Below are 24856 nucleotides of genomic sequence, written 5' to 3' on the forward strand. Positions count from 1 at the left end.
GGGACAACCAGTTCTAAAAGGGTTTCTAAATTTCACAACCGGTTCCTGCAAACTGGTGGGAACCGGCTCCAGCTCACCACTGCCACCCCTGCTGCTGGTACCCCCACCCCCTGCCAGCTTCCCCACCTCCTCCCCCAGCCCCCGCCCCCGGCACCCCCACCCCCCCACTGGCATCCCCGCCACCACCGCTGGCATCCCCAGCCCCAGCTGCCAACATACCCAGTCCCCCTCACCAGCATCCCCACCCCTTCTGGCATCCCCACCCCCTCCCCCAGCTCCCCCAGGCCCACCCCCGGCATCCCCACGCCCGCACCGGCATCCCCACCCCCGCCAGCGGCATCCCTGCCCCAGCTGCCAACATACCCAGCCCTGCCGCTGCATATCCACCCCCCACCGGCATCCACAGCCCCAGCTGCCAACATACCCAGCCCTGCCGCCGCATATCCACCCCCCACCGGCATCCACAGCCCCAGCTGCCAACATACCCAGCCCTGCCGCCGGCATATCCACCCCCTCGCCGGCATCCCCACCCCCGCTGCCAACATACCCAGCCCCCCTCACCAGCATCCCCATCCCTTCTGGCATCCCCACCCCCTCCCCCAGCTCCCCCAGCCCTCACCCCCGGCATCCCCACGCCTGCACCGGCATCCCCACCCCCGCCAGTGGCATCCCTGCCCCAGCTGCCAACATACCCAGCCCTGCCGCTGCATATCCACCCCCCCACCGGCATCCACAGCCCCAGCTGCCAACATACCCAGCCCCCCTCACCAGCATCCCCATCCCTTCTGGCATCCCCACCCCCTCCCCCAGCTCCCCCAGCCCCCACCCCCGGCATCCCCACGCCCGCACCGGCATCCCCACCCCCGCCAGCGGCATCCCTGCCCCAGCTGCCAACATACCCAGCCCTGCCGCTGCATATCCACCCCCCACCGGCATCCACAGCCCCAGCTGCCAACATACCCAGCCCTGCCGCTGCATATCCACCCCCCACCGGCATCCACAGCCCCAGCTGCCAACATACCCAGCCCTGCCGCCGCATATCCACCCCCCACCGGCATCCACAGCCCCAGCTGCCAACATACCCAGCCCTGCCGCCGGCATATCCACCCCCTCGCCGGCATCCCCACCCCCGCTGCCAACATACCCAGCCCCCCTCACCAGCATCCCCATCCCTTCTGGCATCCCCACCCCCTCCCCCAGCTCCCCCAGCCCCCACCCCCGGCATCCCCACGCCTGCACCGGCATCCCCACCCCCCCCAGCGGCATCCCTGCCCCAGCTGCCAACATACCCAGCCCTGCTGCCGCATATCTACCCCCCCACCGGCATCCACAGCCCCAGCTGTTAACATACCCAGCCCTGCTGCCGGCATCCCCACCCCAGCTGCCAAAATACCCAACTCCCCCACACCAGCATCCCCACCCCTGCTGCCGGCATCCCCACCCCCCCCCACTGGCATCCCCAGCCCCCGCCACCAACATACCCAGCCCTGCCGCCGCATATCCACCCCCCCACCGGCATCCACAGCCCCAGCTGTTAACATACCCAGCCCTGCCGCCGGCATATCCACCCCCTCACCGGCATCCACAACCCCAGCTGTTAACATACCCAGCCCTGCCGCCACATATCCACCCCCCCCACCGGCATCCACAGCCCCAGCTGTTAACATACCCAGCCCTGCCGCCGGCATATCCACCCCCCCGGCCGGCATCCACAGCCCCAGCTGTTAACATACCCAGTCCTTCCACCGGCATATCCACCCCCTCGCCGGCACCCCACCCCCGCTGCCAACATACCCAGCCCCCCTCACCAGCATCCCCACCCCCCCTGGTATCCCTACCTCCCCTTCTGCATCCCCACTCCCTCCTCCAGCACCCCCAGCCCCTGCCCCCGGCATCCCCACCTCCCCACCAGCATCCCCACCCCCGCCACCGGCATCCCCGCCCCAGCTGCCAACATACCCAGCCCTGCCGCTGCATATCCACCCCCCCCCGCTGGCATCCACAGCCCCAGCTGTTAACATACCCAGCCCTGCCGCTGCATATCCACCCCCCCCCGCTGGCATCCACAGCCTCAGCTGCCAACATACCCAACCCCCCCCACATCAGCATCCCCCCCCCTGCTGCTGGCATCCCCACCCCCCACTGGCATCCCCAGCCCCCGCCGCCAACATACCCAGCCCCCGCTGCTGGCATCCCCAGCTCCCACCACCTGGATACCCCCCCCATCACCAGCATTCCCATCCCCCACTACCAGGATACCCACCCCTGCTGCTGGTATCCCCATCCCCCACCGCCAGCATCCCCAGCCCCTGCTCCCAACATACCCAGCCTCTGCCGGCAGCATCCCCAGCCCCCACCACCTGGATTACCCCCCCCCGCCACCAGCATCCCCATTCCCCGCTGCCAGGATACTCACCCCTGCTGCTAGTATATCCATCCCCCGCTGCTGGCATCCCCAGCCCCCACTGCCGACATACCCAGCCCCCACCACCGGCATCCCCATCCCATGTTACCAGGATATACACACCCCTGCTGCTGGCATGCCCATCCCCCACTGCTGCAGCCGGCATACCCAGCCCCTCTACCACCACCGGCATCCCCATCTCCTGCTGCCGACATCCCCATCCCCCAACGATGGCAGCCCCAACCCCCACCGCCGGGATACCCAGGCCCCATCCCCAGCATCCCCAACCCCCAACGACAGCATCTCCAGCCCCCAACGACGGCATCCCCAGCTCCCGCCACCGACATACCAGCCCCCGCCGCCGGCATCCCCAACCCCCGCTGTCTACATCCCCATCCGCCGCCTCCGGGATACCCAGCCCCCACCGCCAGCATCCCCAACGACGGCATCTCCAACTCCCGCCGTTGGGATACCCAGCCCCCACCACCGGGATACCCAGCCCCCACTGCCGGCATCCCCATCCCCCAACAATGGCATCCCCAGCCCCCACCACTGGCATCCCCAACCTCCACTGCCACCACAGGCATACGCACCCCTGTCGCTGGCATGCCCAGCCCCCGCCGTTCACACCCCTGCCACTCCCACTCTCCCCCCAACGCCAACCCCCCACTCCATTCCGTAGGGGTCACTGAGCTGCCTTTCAAATCTGCCTTGGCTCGGGGGCTGGTGGGAGGGGCTGGGGCCCTGAGAGCTGAGCGCAAGGCAGCCGGGGGGGCACACTGCTGCGTTTAGTCAACCCCCCAGGGAGTGGCTGGGGGGGCACAAGTTAGGGGGGGCTTGTGGCGGTCCCTGAGCGATGGGGGCAGGGGCACAGGTGAGGGGGACTTGTGGCGGTGGGGCCCCTGGGTGATGGGGGGAGAGCTGCATGTGAAGTGGGGATTTCGGAGGTGATGTGGGTAGAGGGACTGGGGTCTCAGTCCCCAGAGATGTGGTCCCAGCTGAAGGGGGCTCCAGGGGGTGCCCGGTGGAGGGCAGGCAGGGCCCAGGGGGTGCCCAGTGCACAGTGGAGGGGTCAGGCAGGGCCCAGGGGGGTGCCCGGTGCAGGGCAGAGGGGGCAGGCAGGGCCCAGAGGGGTGCCCGGTGCAGGGTGGAGGGGAGTGGGCAGGGCCCAGGGAGGTGCCTGGTGCAGGGAGGCGGGGGTGGGCAGGGCCCAGGGGGGTGCCCGGTGAAGGGCAGTCAGGGCCCAGGGGGTGCCTGGTGCAGGGCAGAGGGGGCAGGAAGGGCCCAGGGGGGATGCCCAGTGCAGGGCGAGGGGTGCCCGGTGCAGGGCAAAGGGGGCGGGCAGGGCCCGGAGGGGTGCCTGGTGCAGGGCGGAGGGGGCGGGCAGGGCCCGGAGGGGTGCCCGATGCAGGGCGGAGGGGGCGGGCAGGGCCGGGAGAGGTGCCCGGTGCAGGGCGGAGGGGGCGGGCAGGGCCCGGAGGGGTGCCCGGTGCAGGGCGGAGGGGGTGGGCAGGGCCCGGAGGGGTGCCCGGTGCAGGGCGGAGGGGGCGGGCAGGGCCGGGAGGGGTGCCCGGTGCAGGGCGGAGGGGGCGGGCAGGGCCGGGAGGGGTGCCCGGTGCAGGGCGGAGGGGGCGAGCAGGGCCCAGAGAGGTGCCTGGTGCAGGGCAGAGGGGGCGGGCAGGGCCGAGAGGGGTGCCTGGTGCAGGGCAGAGGGGGCGAGCAGGGCCCAGAGAGGTGCCCGGTGCAGGGCGGAGGGGGCGGGCAGGGCCGAGAGGGGTGCCTGGTGCAGGGCAGAGGGGGCGAGCAGGGCCCAGAGATGTGCCCGGTGCAGGGCGGAGGGGGCGGGCAGGGCCGGGAGGGGTGCCCAGTGCAGGGCGGAGGGGGCGAGCAGGGCCCAGAGAGGTGCCCGGTGCAGGGTGGAGGGGCGGGCAGGGCCGGGAGGGGTGCCCGGTGCAGGGCGGAGGGGGCGAGCAGGGCCCAGAGAGGTGCCCGGTGCAGGGTGGAGGGGCGGGCAGGGCCGAGAGGGGTGCCCAGTGCAGGGCGGAGGGGGCGAGCAGGGCCCAGAGAGGTGCCCGGTGCAGGGTGGAGGGGCGGGCAGGGCCGGGAGGGGTGCCCGGTGCAGGGCGGAGGGGGCGAGCAGGGCCCAGAGAGGTGCCCGGTGCAGGGTGGAGGGGCGGGCAGGGCCGGGAGGGGTGCCCGGTGCAGGGCGGAGGGGGCGAGCAGGGCCCAGAGAGGTGCCCGGTGCAGGGTGGAGGGGCGGGCAGGGCCGGGAGGGGTGGCTGGGTGCAGGAAGCCCTGGTAAGATGCCGTTGTCCCTCGATATGTGTGGCAGGGATGCTGGCGTCGGCTCTGCAGCTGCGGTGCCAGGGGTGCAGGCAGAGTGCAGGGCACAGAGAGCACTGCAGCTGCCAAGCACCCACGAGCACGCTGAGTCCGTGAGCTCGCACTCCAGCTGCATTCAGTCGTGGGGGGATCGTGCGTGTTTCTGGGGCTGACAGGGTGAGACTCGGGGAGTCAGGTTCAGGACTCTGTGTGCAGGTGCCCCCGGGGGCTCACCCTCCCAATAGGCACGGGCCACTGGGGGAGAGGGCTCCCGGGGCTGTCAGTGGCAGGCCTGGCTGGGGGTTTGGCTGGGGTCCGAGCCCTGGTGCCTGTGCCCCGCAGGAAGGAGATTCTGCAGGAGTACGCCGAGGTCAGCAGCCTGGTTCAGGAGGACGTGGGCTCCGTGCACCAGGAAATCGCCCACGCCATCCAGGCGATCGACCCCGCCACAGAATACGACAGCTTCCTCCAGCAGCAGAGGTACTGATCCTGTGGCCACCCCCCACCCCCCACCCACAGGCTCGGAGCTACGCCCCACTTCTGAACAGCCGCCTGGAGGAACCATTCCCAAGGGCCTCGCTCTGCCTTCTAGTGGGGCCCACAGCCTCCCTGCCTCCTGGGCTGCAGCCGCCTGCTTCCCCCCGTGAGTCCCATGGAGCAGAGTCTGGGGCGGTCGCTAGGGATCGAGGCAATCCCAAGCACTGCTACAGACTAGGGACCGAGTGGCTAGGCAGCAGTTCTGCAGAAAAGGACCTGGGGTTACAGTGGATGAGAAGCTGGATAGGAGTCAGCAGTGGGCCCTTGTTGCCAAGAAGGATAACGGCATATTGGGCTGCATTAGTAGGAGCATTGCCAGCAGATCAAGGGACATGATCATTCCCCTCTATTCGACATTGGTGAGGCCTCATCTGGAGTACCGTGTCCAGTTTGGGGCCCCACACTACAAGAAGGATGTGGAAAAATTGGAAAGAGTTCAGTGGAGGGCAACAAAAATGATCAGGGGGCTGGAGCACATAACTTATGAGGTGAGGCTGAGGGAACTGGGATTGTTTAGTCTGCAGAAGAGAAGAATGAGGGGGCATCTGACAGCTGCTTTCAACTACCTGAAAGGGGGTTCCAAAGAGGATGGATCTAGACTGTTCTCAGTGGTAGCAGATGACAGAACAAGGAGCAATGGTCACAAGTTGCAGTGGGGGAGGTTTAGGCTGGACATTGAGAAAAGCTTTTTCACTAGGAGGGTGGTGAGGCACTGGAATGGGTTCCCTAGGGAGGTGGTGGAATCTCCATCCTTAGAGGTTTTTAAGGCCCGGCTTGACAAAGCCCTGGCTGGGATGGTTTAGCTGGGGATTGATCCTGCTCTGAGCAGGGGGTTGGACTAGATACCTCCTGAGGCCCCTTCCAGCCCTGAAAGTCTGGATGAATCACAGAATCACAGCCAGGAGTTGCAGGGCTCCTGGTGTGCTGGAAGGCCTCAGGACAGCACAGGGAAGCCAAGGTTGAAGCACCATCCATTCTGGCCATCCCAGCACAATGCTCCAGCCAGGCTGCAGCAACTCCCATGGGGCTCTGGTGCTCCTGGGCTCCTTAGTGCCAGGGGAGAGCAGCCACTTCCCCAGAGCCCACCCTGTGCCCTGCCTGTCCCAGCTCAGGCCCCTGCTCTCGAGCTGGGCCCTCCCTGCTGCGGGGGGACCTCCTGCTGCTGGGGTAGTTTGCTAGGTCCTGGTCTCTCGGGGATTCTGCACCGCCTCGAGGTTGCTTTCAGCAGGTTCCAGCCCCAGCCCAGCCAGCCAGCCACACCCTCCCCTCATGGCCTGCGTTGCCCCCAAGAGCAAATGTAGCACATTTGCCCCGCTGGGCTGCACTGCAAAGTGGGGGGGAAACTGGCACACACTGGATTCATAGGCATGCCGGACAATTCCCCCTTTGTCAGAGCCCTGCCCTCCTGGGGATGGACACTGGCAGGGCAGGGCCCAGAACGGAAGCAGGGATTCCCCGTTCCTGCCCCAGGCCTGTGTGCGCAGCCAGGCCAGAGGCTGGTTGCAGGTGTGCTCAGAGCAGTGTCCCCCTAGGTGTGTGAGCGAGATCCCGCCCAGGGTGACCTTCGACGAGAGCCTGCTGGAGGAGAGCGAGAACCTGGAGGCCGACGAGCTGCAGCTGAATGAGCTGACAATAGAGAGTGTGCAGCACACGTGTGTACCGGGCGCGGGTGGGCACCAGGATGTGAGGGGCCTGGGAGGGCTGCAGCACTGGGCTCTGGGGAGCCACCAGCCAGCTCCCGAACCCCGGGGGGTGTCAGGCCCGGCAGGGGACCCCTGAGCAGCCACCGGCCGGCTCCCGAACCCCGGGGGGTGTCAGGCCCGGCAGGGGACCCCTGGGCAGCCACCGGCCGGCTCCCGAACCCCGGGGGGTGTCAGGCCCAGCAAGGGACCCCTGAGCAGCCACCGGCCGGCTCCCGAACTCCAAGGGGTGTCAGGCCCGTCAGGGGACCCCTGGGCAGCCACCGGCCGGCTCCCGAATCCCGGGGGGTGTCAGGCCCGTCAGGGGACCCCTGGGCAGCCACCGGCCGGCTCCCGAACCCCAAGGGGTGTCATGCCCGTCAGGGGACCCCTGGGCAGCCACCGGCCGGCTCCCGAACCCCAGGGGGTGTCAGGCCCGGCAGGGGACCCCTGGGCAGCCACCGGCCGGCTCCCGAACCCCAGGGGGTGTCAGGCCCGGCAGGGGACCCCTGGGCAGCCACCGGCCGGCTCCCGAACCCCGAGGGGTGTCAGGCCCGGCAGGGGACGCCTGAGCAGCCACTGGCCGGCTCCCGAACCCCGGGGGGTGTCAGGCCCAGCAAGGGACCCCTGAGCAGCCACCGGCCGGCTCCCGAACCCCGAGGGGTTTCAGGCCCGGCAGGGGACCCCTGGGCAGCCACCGGCCGGCTCCCGAACCCCAGGGGGTGTCAGGCCCGGCAGGGGACCCCTGGGCAGCCACCGGCCGGCTCCCGAACCCTGGAGGGTGTCAGGCCCGGCAGGGGACCCCTGGGCAGCCACCGGCCGGCTCCCGAACCCCGAGGGGTGTCAGGCCCGGCAGGGGACCCCTGGGCAGCCACCGGCTGGCTCCCGAACCCCAGGGAGTGTCAGGCCCGACAGGGGACCCCTGGGCAGCCACCGGCCGGCTCCCGAACCCCGGGGGGTGTCAGGTCCGGCAGGGGACCCCTGGGCAGCCACCGGCCGGCTCCCGAACCCCGAGGGGTGTCAGGCCCAGCAAGGGACCCCTGGGCAGCCACCGGCCGGCTCCCGAACCCCAAGGGGTGTCAGGCCCGGCAGGGGACCCCTGAGCAGCCACCGGCCGGCTCCCGAACCCCAGGAGGTGTCAGGCCCGTCAGGGGACCCCTGAGCAGCCACCGGCCGGCTCCCGAACCCCGGGGGGTGTCAGGCCCAGCAAGGGACCCCTGAGCAGCCACCGGCCGGCTCCCGAACCCCGAGGGGTGTCAGGCCCGGCAGGGGACCCCTGGGCAGCCACCGGCCGGCTCCCGAACCCCAGGGGGTGTCAGGCCCGGCAGGGGACCCCTGGGCAGCCACCGGCCAGCTCCCGAACCCCAAGGGGTGTCATGCCCGTCAGGGGACCCCTGGGCAGCCACCGGCCGGCTCCCGAACCCCAGGGGGGTGTCAGGCCCGGCAGGGGACCCCTGGGCAGCCACCGGCCGGCTCCCGAACCCCAGGGGGTGTCAGGCCCGGCAGGGGACCCCTGGGCAGCCACCGGCCGGCTCCCGAACCCCGAGGGGTGTCAGGCCCGGCAGGGGACGCCTGAGCAGCCACCGGCCGGCTCCCGAACCCTGGGGGGTGTCAGGCCCAGCAAGGGACCCCTGAGCAGCCACCGGCCGGCTCCCGAACCCCGAGGGGTTTCAGGCCCGGCAGGGGACCCCTGGGCAGCCACCGGCCGGCTCCCGAACCCCAGGGGGTGTCAGGCCCGGCAGGGGACCCCTGGGCAGCCACCGGCCGGCTCCCGAACCCCGGGGGGTGTCAGGCCCGGCAGGGGACCCCTGGGCAGCCACCGGCCGGCTCCCGAACCCCAAGGGGTGTCAGGCCCGGCAGGGGACCCCTGGGCAGCCACCGGCCGGCTCCCGAACCCCAGGGAGTGTCAGGCCCGACAGGGGACCCCTGGGCAGCCACCGGCCGGCTCCTGAACCCCGGGGGGTATCAGGTCCGGCAGGGGACCCCTGGGCAGCCACCGGCCGGCTCCCGAACCCCAGGGGGTGTCAGGCCCAGAAGGGGACCCCTGGGCAGCCACCGGCCGGCTCCCGAACCCCGAGGGGTGTCAGGCCCGCAGGGGACCCCTGGGCAGCCACCGGCCAGCTCCCGAACCCCGGGGGGTGTCAGGCCCGGCAAGAGACCCCTGGGCAGCCACCGGCCAGCTCCCGAACCCCGAGGGGTGTCAGGCCCGTCAGGGGATCCCTGAGCAGCCACCGGCCAGCTCCCGAACCCCGGGGGGTGTCAGGCCTGTCAGGGGACCCCTGAGCAGCCACCGGCCAGCTCCCGAACCCCGAGGGGTGTCAGGCCCAGCAAGGGACCCCTGGGCAGCCACCGGCCGGCTCCCGAACCCCAAGGGGTGTCAGGCCCGGCAGGGGACCCCTGAGCAGCCACCGGCCGGCTCCCGAACCCCAGGAGGTGTCAGGCCCGTCAGGGGACCCCTGAGCAGCCACCGGCCGGCTCCCGAACCCCGGGGGGTGTCAGGCCCAGCAAGGGACCCCTGAGCAGCCACCGGCCGGCTCCCGAACCCCGAGGGGTGTCAGGCCCGGCAGGGGACCCCTGGGCAGCCACCGGCCGGCTCCCGAACCCCGGGGGGTGTCAGGCCCGGCAGTTGACCCCTGGGCAGCCACCGGCCGGCTCCCGAACCCCAAGGGGTGTCAGGCCCGGCAGGGGACCCCTGGGCAGCCACCGGCCGGCTCCCGAACCCCAAGGTGTGTCAGGCCCGGCAGGGGACCCCTGGGCAGCCACCGGCCGGCTCCTGAACCCTGGGGGGTGTCAGGCCCGGCAGGGGACCCCTGGGCAGCCACCGGCCAGCTCCCGAACCCCAAGGGGTGTCAGGCCCGGCAGGGGACCCCTGGGCAGCCACCGGCCAGCTCCCGAACCCCGGGGGGTGTCAGGCCCGGCAAGAGACCCCTGGGCAGCCACCGGCCGGCTCCCGAACCCCGAGGGGTGTCAGGCCCGTCAGGGGATCCCTGAGCAGCCACCGGCCAGCTCCCGAACCCCGGGGGGTGTCAGGCCCAGCAAGGGACCCCTGGGCAGCCACCGGCCAGCTCCCGAACCCCAGGGGGTGTCAGGCCCGGCAGGGGACCCCTGGGCAGCCACCAGCCAGCTCCCGAACCCTGGGAGGTGTCAGGCCCGGCAGGGGACCCCTGGGCTAGCTGGTGCTGTCTCTTGCAGCCTGACGGCCATGGAGGAGGAACTAGCCACTGCCACAGAGGCCATGAGCAGCAAAGGGCAGCGTGTCCAGGACCTGCAGGCTGAGCTCCTGGGTGAGGAGCGGAGCGTGGGGCCCCGGGACCGGTGAGATGGGGGTCGAGGGGGAGCAGTGAGACAAGGGAGCTTCGGGCAGGGTGGGGTGGGCAGGGATGTCGGGCGAGGCAGGTGGGGAGCTACGGGCCGGGAGGGCAGGGATGTCGGGTGGGGCAGGTGGGGAGCTACGGGCCGGAAGGGCAGGGATGTCTGGTGGGGCAGGTGGGGAACTACGGGCCGGAAGGGCAGGGATGTCGGGTGGGGCAGGTGGGGAGCTACGGGCCGGAAGGGCAGGGATGTCTGGTGGGGCAGGTGGGGAACTACGGGCCGGAAGGGCAGGGATGTCTGGTGAGGCAGGTGAGGCAGGTGGGGAGCTACGGGCCGGAAGGGCAGGGATGTCTGGTGAGGCAGGTGGGGCAGGTGGGGAGCTACGGGCCGGGAGGGCAGGGATGTCTGGTGAGGCAGGTGGGGCAGGTGGGGAGCTATGGGCCGGAAGGGCAGGGATGTCGGGTGGGGCAGGTGGGGAGCTACGGGCCGGAAGGGCAGGGATGTCTGGTGAGGCAGGTGAGGCAGGTGGGGAGCTACGGGCCGGAAGGGCAGGGATGTCTGGGCGAGGCAGGTGGGGCAGGTGGGGAGCTACGGGCCAGGAGGGCAGGGATTTCTTAGCGGGACAGGTGGGGGGCTCCAGGGCGGGCGGGGATCTCTGGGCGAGGCAGGTGGGGCAGGCGGGGAGCTATGGGCCGGGAGGGCAGGGATGTCGGGTGAGGCAGGTGGGGAGCTACGGGCTGGGAGGGCAGGGATTTCTGGGCGTTACAGGTGGTGGGCTCCAGGCCGGGCGGGGATCTCTGGGTGAGGCAGGTGGGGAAGATGGGGAGCTACGGGCCGGGAGGGCAGGGATCTCTGGGCGGGGCAGGTGGGGCTGGTGGGGGGCTCCAGGGCGGGTGGGGGTCTCTGGGCGGGGCAGGTAGGGCTGGTGGGGGGCTCCAGGGCGGGCGGGGGGCTCTGGGCGAGGCTGGTGGGGGGCTCCAGGGCGGGCGGGGTCTCTGGGTGGGGCAGGTGGGGCTGGTGGGGGGCTCCAGGGCGGGCGGGGGGCTCTGGGCGAGGCAGGTGGGGCTGGTGGGGGGCTCCAGGGCGGGCAGGGGTGTCTGGGTGGGGAGGTGGGGCTGATGGGGGGCTCCAGGGCAGGCGGGGGGCTCTGGGCGAGGCAGGTGGGGTTGGTGGGGGGCTCCAGGGTGGGCGGGGCTGTCTGGGTGTGGAGGTGGGGCTGGTGGGGGGCTCCAGGGCAGGCGGGGGGCTCTGGGCGAGGCAGGTGGGGCTGGTGGGGGGCTCCAGGGCGGGTGGGGGTCTCTGGGTGGGGCAGGTGGGGCTGGTGGAGGGCTCTAGGCGAGGCAGGTGGGGCTGGTGGGGGGCTCCAGGGCGGGCGGGGGTCTCTGGGTGGGGAAGGTGGGGGGCTCCAGGGCGGGCGGGGGGCTCTGGGCGAGGCAGGTGGGGCTGGTGGGGGGCTCCAGGGCGGGCGGGGGGCTCTGGATGGGGCGCTCCGGGCAGGGCTGCCCGCTGTGAGTGCAGCTGTTGCTGTCTGGCCCAGGGTGCAGCTGCTGGGGAAGCGCCAGGCGCTGCAGGAGGCGCAGCTGCATTTCCAGGTCTCCCTCTGCGCCCAGGCCAAGCTGCAAGTGCAGCGGGACGAGCTGCGCCGCAAACTGGACCAGCTGGGCTGCAGCACCCCGCCCCCAGCCCTGCCGCTGCAGGACGAGCGGCCATCGTTCTCCTCCACGGTGAGTGCGCCCCCCGCGGCGCCGGGCCCCCACGCCCTGCCCTGCCCTGCCCCACCCCACCCCACCCCCAGCGCCCTGCCCTGCCCTGCTCCACTCCACCCCACCCCCAGCGCCCTGCCGTGCCCTGCCCCACTCCACCCCACCCCCAGCGCCCTGCCCTGCCCCACTCCACCCCCAGCGCCCTGCCCCACCCCCAGCGCCCTGCCCTGCCCTGCCCCACCCCACCCCACCCCCAGCGCCCTGCCCTGCCCCACTCCACCCCCAGAGCCCTGCCCTGCCCCACCCCCAGCGCCCTGCCCTGCCCTGCCCCACCCCACCCCACCCCCAGCGCCCTGCCCTGCCCCACCCCCAGCGCCCTGCCCTGCCCTGCCCCACTCCACCCCACCCCCAGCGCCCTGCCCTGCCCCACCCCACCCCACCCCACCCCCAGCTCCCTGCCCCACTCCACCCCCACCCCCAGCGCCCTGCCCTGCCCCACTCCACCCCCAGCAGCCTGCCCTGCCCCACCCCCACGCCCTGCCCCACACCACCCCACCCCCAGAGCCCTGCTCTGCGCCACCCCCAGCGCCCTGCCCTGCCCTGCCCCACTCCACCCCAACCCCAGCGCCCTGCCCTGCCCCACTCCACCCCCAGCTCCCTGCCCCACTCCACCCCCACCCCCAGAGCCCTGCCCTGCCCTGCGCCACCCCACCCCACCCCCAGCGCCCTGCCCTGCCCCACTCCACCCCCAGCACCCTGCCACACTCCACCCCCACCCCCAGCGCCCTGCCCTGCCCCACTCCACCCCCAGCACCCTGCCACACTCCACCCCACCCCCAGCGCCCTGCCCTGCCCCACTCCACCCCCAGCGCCCTGCCCCACTCCGCCCCCAGCGCCCCACCGCCCCCAGCGCCCTGCCCCACTCCACCCCCAGCGCCCTGCCCTGCCTTACTCCAGCCCCAGCGCCCTGCCACCCGCAGCACCCTGCCCTGCGCCATCCCAACACCCTGCCCTGCCCCACTCCACCCCCAGCACCCTGCCACCCCCAGCCCCCTGCCCTGCCCCACCCCCAGCGCCCTGCCCTGCGCCATCCCAACACCCTGCCCTGCCCCACTCCACCTCCGCTCCCTGCCCCACTCCACCCCCAGCGCCCTGCCCCACTCCGCCCCCAGCACCCTGCCCTGCCCCACTCCACCCCCAGCTCCCTGCCCCACTCCACCCCCAGCACCCTGCCCTGCGCCACCCCAGTGCCCTGCCCTGCCCCACTCCACCCCCAGCACCCCGCCCTGCCCTGCTCCGCCCCCAGCTCCCTGCCCTGCCCCACTCCACCCCCAGCACCCTGCCACCCCCAGCGCCCCGCCACCCTCAGCACCCTGCCCTGTGCCACCCCAGTGCCCTGCCCTGTGCCACCCCAAGTACCCTGCTCTGAGCCACCCCCAGTGCCCCGTGAACCTCTGCGCCCTACCCTGCACCACCCCAGCACCCTGCCACGCCCAGCGCCCTGCTCTGAGCCACCTCCAGTGCCCTGCCCTGTCCCACTCCACCCCCAGCACCCCACCACCCCCAGCACCCCACCACCCCCAGCGCCCTGCCCTGCGCCAGCCCCAGCGCCCTGCCCTGCCCCACACCATCCCCAGCACCCTGCCCTGCCCCACTCCATTCCTCAGCACCTTGACACCCCTAGTGCCTTACCCTGTTCTACCTTCTAGCTCCCCATCCTGCACCCCAGCACCCCGCCCTGCCCTGCGCCACCCCAGCACCCTGCCCTGCCCCACTCCACCCCCAGCACCCTGCCACCCCCAGCACCCCGCCCTGCCCCACACCTCGTGCCCTGACCTGCACCTTGGGGACAGTGGGGGACACTCGGGCAGGCTGGCCCTAGTGCCTGCGCAGGGCACTGGCCTTGCTAAGAAATGTGGGTGCTGCTGTGTGGTGAGGCTGCCCTACCAGGTGTAGCCCACGGGCACCTGGCCACAGTCCAGCCCAGGCAGTGCCCGGCCCAGGCCATTCCTGTACCCGGCCATGGGACGCTCCCAGCCACACGGCTCAGCCCCCCTCTGCCTCCTGGCAGGAGCTGGAGCTGGAGCGCCCAGGAGCCAGCGCGCTGGAGACCCTCAGGAATCACATCTCGGGCATCTTCCGCCCCAAGTACTCGGTGAGTGCCCCTGAGCCACTGCCTCCCCTTCCCTCCCCCACGTCACTGCCTCCCCTCCCACTTCTCCTCCCCTGCCTTTCTCTCCCTCTCCGCTGCAGCACTGCCTCCCCTCCCCTCCCCCACATCACTGCCTCCCCTCCCACTTCCCCTCTCCTCCCCTCCCTTCCTCTCCCCCTGCCCTGTGCCACTGCCTCCCCTCCCCTCCCCCACATCACTGCCTCCCCTCCCACTTCCCCTCCCCTCCCCTCCCTTCCTCTCCCCCTGCCCTGTGCCACTGCCTCCCCTCCCCTCCCCCACATCACTGCCTCCCCTCCCACTTCTCCTCCCCTCCCCTCCCTTCCTCTCCCTCTCCCCTGCTCCACTGCCTCCCCTCCCCTCCCCCACATCACTGCCTCCCCTCCCACTTCTCCTCCCCTCTTCTCCCTTCCTCTCCCTCTCCCCTGCTCCACTGCCTCCCCTTCCCTCCCCCACATCACTGCCTTCCCTCCCCCACATCACTGCCTCCCCTCCCCCACATCACTGCCTCCCCTCCCTTCCTCTCCCCCTGCCCTGTGCCACTGCCTCCCATCGCCCACATCACTGCCTTCCCTCCCTCTTCACCTCCCCTGCCTTTCTCTCCCTCTCCGCTGCACCACTGCCTCCCCTCCCCTCCCCCACATCACTGCCTCCCCTCCCCTCCCCTCCTCTCCCCCTGCCCTGTGCCACTGCCTCCCCTCCCCTCCCCCACATCACTGCCTCCCCTCCCACTTCTCCTCCCCTCCCCTCCCTTCCTCTCCCTCTCCCCTGCTCCACTGCCTCCCCTTCCCTCCCCACATCACTGCCTCCCCTCCCCCACATCACTGCCTTCCCTCCCCCTCCCCCTCCCCCTTCCCTCCCTTCCTCTCCTCCTGCCCTGTGCCACTGCCTCCCCTTCCCCACATCACTGGCTTCCCTCCCCCTCACCTTCCCCTGCCTTCCCCTCCCCCTCTCCCCTGCGCCACTGGCTTCCCTCCCTCTTCCCCTCCCCTCCCTTCCTCTCCCCCTCCCCTGCACCACTGCCTCCCCTCCCCCACATCACTGCCTTCCCTCCCTCTTCCCCTCCCCTCCCTTCCTCTCCCCCTCCCCTGCACCACTGTCTCCCCTCCCCTCCCCCACATCACTGCCTTCCTTCCCCCTCCTCTTCCCCTCCCTTCCCCTCCCCCTCTCCCCTGCACCACTGCCTCCCCTCCCCCACATCACTGCCTTCCCTCCCACTTCCCCTCCCCTCCCTTCCCCCCTCCCCTGTGCCACTGCCTCCCCTCCCCCACATCACCTCCTTCCCTCCTCCCCTCCCCCTCCCCTCCCTTCCCCCTCTCCCCTGCACCACTGCCTCCCCTCCCCCACATCACTGCCTTCCCTCCCTCTTCACCTCCCCTGCCTTTCTCTCCCTCTCCGCTGCACCACTGCCTCCCCTCCCCTCCCCCACATCACTGCCTCCCCTCCCACTTCCCCTCCCCTCCGTTCCTCTCCCCCTGCCCTGTGCCACTGCCTCCCCTCCCCTCCCCCACATCACTGCCTCCCCTCCCCTCCCCTCCTCTCCCCCTGCCCTGTGCCACTGCCTCCCCTTCCCTCCCCACATCACTGCCTCCCCTCCCCCACATCACTGCCTTCCCTCCCCCTCCTCCTCCCCCTTCCCTCCCTTCCTCTCCTCCTGCCCTGTGCCACTGCCTCCCCTTCCCCACATCACTGGCTTCCCTCCCCCTCACCTTCCCCTGCCTTCCCCTCCCCCTCTCCCCTGCGCCACTGGCTTCCCTCCCTCTTCCCCTCCCCTCTCTTCCTCTCCCCCTCCCCTGCACCACTGCCTCCCCTCCCCCACATCACTGCCTTCCCTCCCTCTTCCCCTCCCCTCCCTTCCTCTCCCCCTCCCCTGCACCACTGTCTCCCCTCCCCTCCCCTCCCCCACATCACTGCCTTCCTTCCCCCTCCTCTTCCCCTCCCTTCCCCTCCCCCTCTCCCCTGCACCACTGCCTCCCCTCCCCCACATCACTGCCTTCCCTCCCTCTTCCCCTCCCCTCCCTTCCGCTCCCCCTCCCCTGTGCCACTGCCTCCCCTCCCCCACATCACCTCCTTCCCTCCTCCCCCTCCCCCTCCCCTCCCTTCCCCCTCTCCCCTGCACCACTGCCTCCCCTCCCCCACATCACTGCCTTACCTCCCTCTTCCCCTCCCCTCCCTTCCTCTCCCCCTCCCCTGCACCACTGTCTCCCCTCCCCTCCCCCACATCACTGCCTTCCTTCCCCCTCCTCTACCCCTCCCTTCCCCTCCCCCTCTCCCCTGCACCACTGCCTCCCCTCCCCCACACCACTGCCTCCCCTCCCTCTTCCCCTCCCCTCCCTTCTCCTCCCCCTCCCCCATGCCACTGCCTCCCTCCCCCACATCACTGCCTTCCCTCCCTCTCCCCTCCCTTCCCCCACACCACTGCCTCCCATCCCCCCCACTCCCTTCCCCTCCCCCTCCCCCCTGCACCACTGCCTCCCCTCCCCCACATCACTGTCTTCTCTCCCCCTCCCCCTCTCCTACACCACTGCCTCCCCTCCCCATCCCCCTCCCTCCGTGCCCCCACACCGCCTCCTGTCCCCCTCCCCCTTTCCTTCCTCACACCACTGCTTCCCATCCTTCCCCCTCCCCTCCATATCACTACCCCCTCCCCTCCCTTCCCTCACACCACTGCCTCTCCTCCCCTCCCCCACACTACTGCCTCCCCTTCCCATGTCCCACTGCCCTCCCATCCCCCTCCCCAAACCACTGCCTCCCCTCCCTTCCCCCACACCACTGCCTCCCCTCCCCTCCCTTCCCCCACACCACTGCTTCCCCTTCCACTCTCCTCCCCTCCCCTGCCCTCTCCCACACCACTGCCTCTCATCCCCCTCTGCTCTCATCCCCCTCCTCTCCGCTGCCCCACTACCGTGCCCCAACCTTACCTCTCCTCTTCCCTCCACTGCTCCACTACCTTCTCCCTCCCCTCCCCACCCCACTGCCCTGCCCCCGCCGACCCCTCTCCTGCCCTCTCCTTCCTCATGCCACCTCCCCTCCTCCACCTGAACCCCGCAGCCTGTGTGGAGAACGGGGCCTGGATGTCCCTGCTGCACCCGCTGCTCTGGGCAGCCCCCTGTGGGTGCTGACGGGGTCCCCTGCCCAGCCCGCTTACCCCGACTCTGTCTCCCAGGTGCCGCCCCCCCTGGCTCTCCTCCCCGAAGTGCAGAAGCCCCTGTGCCAGCAGGCCTGGTACCACGGCGCCATCCCCCGGGCAGAGGTGCAGGAGCTGCTGCTCCACAGTGGGGACTTCCTGGTGCGGGAGAGCCAGGGGAAGCAGGAGCATGTGCTGAGTGTGCTGTGGGACGGGCAGCCCCGGCACTTCATCATCCAGGCCTGCGATGTGAGTGGGGCCGGGCACGGGGAGGGCGCTGACATGGGCAGCGCAGATGGCTCTGCGGGCAGCTCCGGGCCATCCTGCAGAAGCCCTGCCCGCCCAGCCGGGACATACCACCACAGCCTGCCGGGCAGAGCCAGGGCAGGGCTCCTGGGGGAGTGCCCAGGGGTGGGGGAGTGCTGGAGGACCTGTGAAGTGAGGCGGGGGGGGTTCCTGCCACTCACAAATGCGCCCTGGGCTGGGTATCCCCAGGCTGCCTTGCAATGGGGGGCATAGGGGGTGTGGGTGGAGCTGTGGGGTGTATGGGGGGGAGGCTAGGGGGTGTATACAGGGTGGGTGGGGGGGTGTGAGCAGGGCTGGGGGGGCAGGGCAGGGGCGACATGAGATCCCAGCACCTCCACCTCTCCTAGGACATGTACCGGCTGGAGGGCGAGGGCTTCCGCACCATCCCGCTGCTCATCGACCATTTTCTGCAGACCCGGCAGCCCATCACCAAGAAGAGCGGAATCGTCCTGGCCAAGCCCATCCTCAAGGTACCACACTGGCCCCACTGCACAGCTCCCCAGGGGCTGGGCGTCACAGGGGGAAGGGCTCCCCCAGGGGCTGGGCGTTGTGTGGGGAAGGGCTCCCCCGGGGGCTGGGCATTGCAGGGGGAAGGGCTCCCCCGGGGGCTGGGCATCAGGGGTGAAGGGCTCCCCCGAGGGCTGGGCGTCGCAGGGCGAAGGGGTCCCCCAGGGGCTGGGCGTCGCAGGGCGAAGGGCTCCCCCAGGGGCTGGGCGTTGTGTGGGGAAGGGCTCCCCCGGGGGCTGGGCATCAGGGGTGAAGGGCTCCCCCGAGGGCTGGGCATTGCGGTGGGAGTGGGGCTCAGGGTGGGGCAGGGAATGCTGGGGCTGGACAGTTTCCTGCTCTTTCACTCCCACCTTCCTTCCCCAGGACAAATGGGTGCTGAACCATGAGGACGTGCTGCTGGGCGAGCGCATTGGGCGGGTGAGTGCCCCCAGGGTAGGCATGGGCCCGGCCATTGCTAGGGCACTGCTCTGAGGAAGTGCGCAGCAGGCCCAGGATCATAAGGGGGGGAGGGGGTATGCAGCCAGGGTTAGTATGCAGAATAGTTTCAATTTAAGAAAAAGTAACCAATGGCAGGATTTCTAATTTCCCTTGTTACAGCCAGAGCCCAGCAGGAGCTGTCAGCACCCAGGGGAGCTGCTGTCTGTGCCAGGCTCTCTGCCTGAGGCTAGGGGCACCTGAGGGTCAGGCTGGGCGCGGGCTCTCCGGCAGCTCTGCCACGCGCAGAGTGCCCTGCTCCCCCTGAGTGTTACCCTGGCGCTGACCCAGGCCAGGAGCCCTTGTCCCGCGGTCACGCAGAGCATCGCGCCTCCTTTCTGGCACTCCTGCCGGAAGGACTCAGGCAAGGAGGAAGCCGCTGTGGTGGTTAGAAACAGGTCCCACCCTTGGTCCCCGGCTGGTGCCAGCTCGCCAGTCGTGCGCAGGGAGGAGGGCTCGACGGAACCTGAATCAGAGAAGCAGGCGTCCGGGCATGCCGCAGGCAGAACGGGCCCCGGCCCAGGTAAATGCCCTGTCTGGCACGAGGCCGAGGGAGCTGGCGCAGCGGGACTCCGGCATCGACGGGGCAGGGGCAGCTGGTGCATGTGCTGTGTCTCCCAGGGTAACTTTGGGGAGGTGTTCAGCGGCCGCCTGCTCGCTGACAACACGCCGGTGGCTGTGAAATCCTGCCGCGAAACCCTCCCGCCGGAGCTCAAGGCCAAGTTCCTGCAGGAAGCCAGGTCTGTACGGATCCCCAGCGCCGCGGGTCTCTGCCCCCCAGCGCCGCGCGTCTCTGCCCCCTAGCTCCACGCTCTGTCTCCCGGCACCATGGATCTCTGCCCCCCAGCTCCACACTCTGCCCCCCAGCTCCGCGCGTCTCTGCCCCCCAGCTCCACACCCTGCCCCCCAGCGCCCGGGTCTCTGCCCCCTAGCTCCACGCTCTCTCTCCCAGCACCATGGAGCTCTGCCGCCCAGCTCCACACCCTGTCCCCCAGCGCCGCGGGTCTCTGCCCCCTAGCTCCACGCTCTGTCTGCCGGCACCATGGAGCTCTGCCCCCCAGCTCCACACTCTGCCCCCCAGCGCTGTGGGTCTCTGCCCCCCAGCTCCACGCTCTGTCTGCCGGCACCATGGAGCTCTGCCCCCCAGCGCTGCGGGTCTCTGCCCCCCAGCTCCACGCTCTGTCTCCCAGCACCATGGATCTCTGCCCTCCAGCTCCACCCCCTGCCCCCCAGCGCCATGGGTCTCTGTCCCCCAGCACTGCTCTCTGCCCCCCAGCGCCACAGGTCTCTGCCCCCCAGCTCCACACCCTGCCCCCCAGCGCCGCGGGTCTCTGCCCCCCAGCTCCATGCTCTGTCCTCCAGTGCTGCACCCTTCCTCCCCAGCGCCCGAGTCTCTGCCCCCTAGCTCCACGCTCTGTCTGCCGGCACCATGGAGCTCTGCCCCCCAGCTCCACACTCTGCCCCCCAGCGCTGTGGGTCTCTGCCCCCCAGCTCCGCGCGTCTCTGCCCCCCAGCTCCACGCTCTGTCCTCCAGTGCTGCACCCTTCCTCCCCAGCGCCCGGGTCTCTGCCCCCCAGCTCCACGTCCTGCCCCCCAGCGCCATGGGTCTCTGTCCCCCAGCACTGCTCTCTGCCCCCCAGCGCCACAGGTCTCTGACCCCCAGCACCGCGCTCTGCCCCCCAGCGCCCGAGTCTCTGTCCCCTAGCTCCACGCTCTGTCTCCCGGCACCATGGATCTCTGCCCCCCAGCTCCACGTCCTGCCCCCCAGCGCCATGGGTCTCTGTCCCCCAGCACTGCTCTCTGCCCCCCAGCGCCACAGGTCTCTGACCCCCAGCACCACGCTCTGCCCCCCAGTGCCCGGGTCTCTGCCCCCTAGCTCCACGCTCTGTCTCCCGGCACCATGGATCTCTGCCCCCCAGCTCCACGTCCTGCCCCCCAGCGCCATGGGTCTCTGTCCCCCAGCACTGCTCTCTGCCCCCCAGCGCCACAGGTCTCTGACCCCCAGCACCGCGCTCTGCCCCCCAGCGCCCGGGTCTCTGCCCCCTAGCTCCACGCTCTCTCTCCCAGCACCATGGAGCTCTGCCCCCCAGCTCCACACCCTGTCCCCCAGCGCCGTGGGTCTCTGCCCCCCAGCTCCATGCTCTGTCCTCCAGTGCTGCACCCTTCCTCCCCAGCGCCCAGGTCTCTGCCCCCTAGCTCCATGCTCTGTCTCCCGGCACCATAGATCTCTGCCCCCCAGCGCTGCGGGTCTCCGCCCCCCAGCTCCACGCTCTGTCTCCCAGCACCATGGATCTCTGCCCTCCAGCTCCACCCCCTGCCCCCCAGCGCCATGGGTCTCTGTCCCCCAGCACTGCTCTCTGCCCCCCAGCGCCACAGGTCTCTGCCCCCCAGCTCCACACCCTGCCCCCAGCGCCGCGGGTCTCTGCCCCCCAGCTCCATGCTCTGTCCTCCAGTGCTGCACCCTTCCTCCCCAGCGCCCGGGTCTCTGCCCCCTAGCTCCACGCTCTGTCTCCCGGCACCATGGATCTCTGCCCCCCAGCGCCGCGGGTCTCCGCCCCCCAGCTCCACGCTCTGTCTCCCAGCACCATGGATCTCTGCCCTCCAGCTCCACCCCCTGCCCCCCAGCGCCATGGGTCTCTGTCCCCCAGCACTGCTCTCTGCCCCCCAGCGCCACAGGTCTCTGCCCCCCAGCTCCACACCCTGCCCCCCAGCGCCGCGGGTCTCTGCCCCCCAGCTCCATGCTCTGTCCTCCAGTGCTGCACCCTTCCTCCCCAGCGCCCGAGTCTCTGCCCCCTAGCTCCACGCTCTGTCTCCCGGCACCATGGATCTCTGCCCCCCAGCTCCACGTCCTGCCCCCCAGCGCCATGGGTCTCTGTCCCCCAGCACTGCTCTCTGCCCCCCAGCGCCACAGGTCTCTGACCCCCAGCACCGCGCTCTGCCCCCCAGCGCCCGGGTCTCTGCCCCCTAGCTCCACGCTCTGTCTCCCAGTGCCGTGGATCTCTGCTCCACGCTCTGCCCCCAGCGCCCGGGTCTCTGCCCCCCAGCTCCATGCTCTGTCCCCCAGTGCTGCGCCCTTCCCCCCCAGCGCCCGGGTCTCTGCCCCTCAGCTCCATACTCTGTCCCCCAGTGCCATGCTCTTCCACCCCAGTGCCGTGGGTCTCTTCCCCCCAGCTCCATGCTCTGTCCCCTTGTGCTGTGCCCTTCTACCCCTGGGCTGTGGGTCTCTGCCCCCCTGGCTCCACGCTCTGCCCCCCAGAACCGCGGGTCTCTGCCCCGCAGCTCCATGCTCTGCCCCCTAGCGCCATGGGTCTCTGCCCTCCAGCTCCAGGCTTTGCCCCCCAGTGCTGCACCCTTCCCCCCCAAGACCGTGGGTCTCTGCCCCCCAGCTCCATGCTCGGTCTCCCAGTGCTGCGCCCTTCCCCCCCAGCGCCGTGGGTCTCTGCCCCCTAGCTCCACGCTCTGTCTCCCGGCACCATGGATCTCTGCCCCCCAGCTCCACGTCCTGCCCCCCAGCGCCATGGGTCTCTGTCCCCCAGCACTGCTCTCTGCCCCCCAGCGCCACAGGTCTCTGACCCCCAGCACCGCGCTCTGCCCCCCAGCGCCCGGGTCTCTGCCCCCTAGCTCCACGCTCTCTCTCCCAGTGCCGTGGATCTCTGCTCCACGCTCTGCCCCCAGCGCCCGGGTCTCTGCCCCCCAGCTCCATGCTCTGTCCCCCAGTGCTGCGCCCTTCCCCCCCAGCGCCCGGGTCTCTGCCCCTCAGCTCCATACTCTGTCCCCCAGTGCCATGCTCTTCCACCCCAGTGCCGTGGGTCTCTTCCCCCCAGCTCCATGCTCTGTCCCCTTGTGCTGTGCCCTTCTACCCCTGGGCTGTGGGTCTCTGCCCCCCTGGCTCCACGCTCTGCCCCCCAGAACCGCGGGTCTCTGCCCCGCAGCTCCATGCTCTGCCCCCTAGCGCCATGGGTCTCTGCCCTCCAGCTCCAGGCTTTGCCCCCCAGTGCTGCACCCTTCCCCCCCAAGACCGTGGGTCTCTGCCCCCCAGCTCCATGCTCGGTCTCCCAGTGCTGCGCCCTTCCCCCCCAGCGCCGTGGGTCTCTGCCCCCCAGCTCCACGCTCTGTCCCCAGTGCTGCGCCCTTCCCCCCCAGCGCCCGGGTCTCTGCCCCCCAGCTCCATGCTCTGTCCCCCAGTGCTGCGCCCTTCCCCCCCAGCGCCCAGGTCTCTGCCCCTCAGCTCCATACTCTGTCCCCCAGTGCCATGCTCTTCCACCCCAGTGCCGTGGGTCTCTTCCACCCAGCTCCACGCTCTGTCCCCTTGTGCTGTGCCCTTCCCCCCCAGCGCTGCAGGTCTCTGCCCCCCAGCTCCATGCTCTGTCCCCTAGTGCTGTGCCCTTCTACCCCAGGGCTGTGGGTCTCTGCCCCCCTGGCTCCACGCTCTGCCCCCCAGAACCGCGGGTCTCTGCCCCGCAGCTCCGTGCTCTGCCCCCTAGCGCCATGGGTCTCTGCCCTCCAGCTCCAGGCTTTGCCCCCCAGTGCTGCACCCTTCCCCCCCAAGACCGTGGGTCTCTGCCCCCCAGCTCCATGCTCGGTCTCCCAGTGCTGCGCCCTTCCCCCCCAGCGCCGTGGGTCTCTGCCCCCCAGCTCCACGCTCTGTCCCCAGTGCTGCGCCCTTGCCCGCCAGCGCCCGGGTCTCTGCCCCCCGGCTCCATACTCTGTCCCCCAGTGCCGTGCTGTTCCCTCCCAGTGCTGTGGGTCTCTGCCCCCCCAGTGCCATGGATCTCTACCCCCCAGCTCCGCACTCTGTCCCCTAGTGCTGCGCCCTTCCCCCCCAGCGCTGCAGGTCTCTGCCCCCCAGCTCCACGCTCTGTCCCCTAGTGCTGTGCCCTTCTACCCCAGGGCTGTGGGTCTCTGCCCCCCTGGCTCCACGCTCTGCCCCCCAGAACCGCGGGTCTCTGCCCCGCAGCTCCATGCTCTGCCCCCTAGCGCCATGGGTCTCTGCCCTCCAGCTCCAGGCTTTGCCCCCCAGTGCTGCACCCTTCCCCCCCAAGACCGTGGGTCTCTGCCCCCCAGCTCCATGCTCGGTCTCCCAGTGCTGCGCCCTTCCCCCCCAGCGCCGTGGGTCTCTGCCCCCCAGCTCCACGCTCTGTCCCCAGTGCTGCGCCCTTGCCCGCCAGCGCCCGGGTCTCTGCCCCCCGGCTCCATACTCTGTCCCCCAGTGCCGTGCTGTTCCCTCCCAGTGCTGTGGGTCTCTGCCCCCCCAGTGCCATGGATCTCTACCCCCCAGCTCCACACTCTGTCCCCTAGTGCTGCGCCCTTCCCCCCCAGCACCACGGATCTCTGCCCCTCAGCTCCACACTCTGCCCCCCAGCGCCATGGGTCTCTGCCCCCCAGCTCCACGCTCTGCTCCCCAGTGCTGCACCCTTCCCCCCCAGCGCCGTGAGTCTCTGCTCCCCAGCTCCACACTCTGCCCCCCAGCGCAGTGACTCTCTTCCCGACAGCTCCATGCTCTTCCCCCCAGCATCATGGGTCTCTGTCCCCCTGCTCCACGCTGTTCCCCAGTGCAGCGCTTTTCCCCCAGCGCTGTGGGCCTCTGCCCCCCAGTGCCACGCTCTGTCCCCTAGTGCTGTGCCCTTCTACCCCAGGGCTGTGGGTCTCTGCCCCCCTGGCTCCACGCTCTGCCCCCCAGAACCGCGGGTCTCTGCCCCGCAGCTCCGTGCTCTGCCCCCTAGCGCCATGGGTCTCTGCCCTCCAGCTCCAGGCTTTGCCCCCCAGTGCTGCACCCTTCCCCCCCAAGACCGTGGGTCTCTGCCCCCCAGCTCCATGCTCGGTCTCCCAGTGCTGCGCCCTTCCCCCCCAGCGCCGTGGGTCTCTGCCCCCTAGCTCCACGCTCTGTCTCCCGGCACCATGGATCTCTGCCCCCCAGCTCCACGTCCTGCCCCCCAGCGCCATGGGTCTCTGTCCCCCAGCACTGCTCTCTGCCCCCCAGCGCCACAGGTCTCTGACCCCCAGCACCGCGCTCTGCCCCCCAGCGCCCGGGTCTCTGCCCCCTAGCTCCACGCTCTGTCTCCCAGTGCCGTGGATCTCTGCTCCACGCTCTGCCCCCAGCGCCAGGGTCTCTGCCCCTCAGCTCCATACTCTGTCCCCCAGTGCCATGCTCTTCCACCCCAGTGCCGTGGGTCTCTTCCCCCCAGCTCCATGCTCTGTCCCCTTGTGCTGTGCCCTTCTACCCCTGGGCTGTGGGTCTCTGCCCCCCTGGCTCCACGCTCTGCCCCCCAGAACCGCGGGTCTCTGCCCCGCAGCTCCATGCTCTGCCCCCTAGCG

At 70.9% G+C, this 24856-nt stretch overlaps 1 protein-coding gene across 3 annotated transcripts in view; it reads left to right on the plus strand.

The window, feature by feature from the left end:
• The window catches only part of FES (FES proto-oncogene, tyrosine kinase), a 50397-nt gene that overhangs the window by 15619 nt on the left and 9922 nt on the right, over positions 1–24856 (plus strand). For all 3 annotated transcript variants that reach the window (XM_030578134.1, XM_030578131.1, XM_030578132.1), the window contains exons 6-14: positions 5069–5206; positions 6796–6915; positions 10135–10257; positions 11792–11978; positions 14029–14112; positions 17294–17503; positions 17908–18030; positions 18431–18484; positions 19163–19281. In XM_030578134.1, the coding sequence (XP_030433994.1) occupies positions 5069–5206; positions 6796–6915; positions 10135–10257; positions 11792–11978; positions 14029–14112; positions 17294–17503; positions 17908–18030; positions 18431–18484; positions 19163–19281 (1158 nt within the window). The remainder of the gene's footprint in view (positions 1–5068; positions 5207–6795; positions 6916–10134; positions 10258–11791; positions 11979–14028; positions 14113–17293; positions 17504–17907; positions 18031–18430; positions 18485–19162; positions 19282–24856) is intronic.

This window comes from Gopherus evgoodei, chromosome 10 (assembly GCF_007399415.2).
Source record: "Gopherus evgoodei ecotype Sinaloan lineage chromosome 10, rGopEvg1_v1.p, whole genome shotgun sequence".
Classification (NCBI taxonomy): Eukaryota; Metazoa; Chordata; order Testudines; family Testudinidae; genus Gopherus; species Gopherus evgoodei.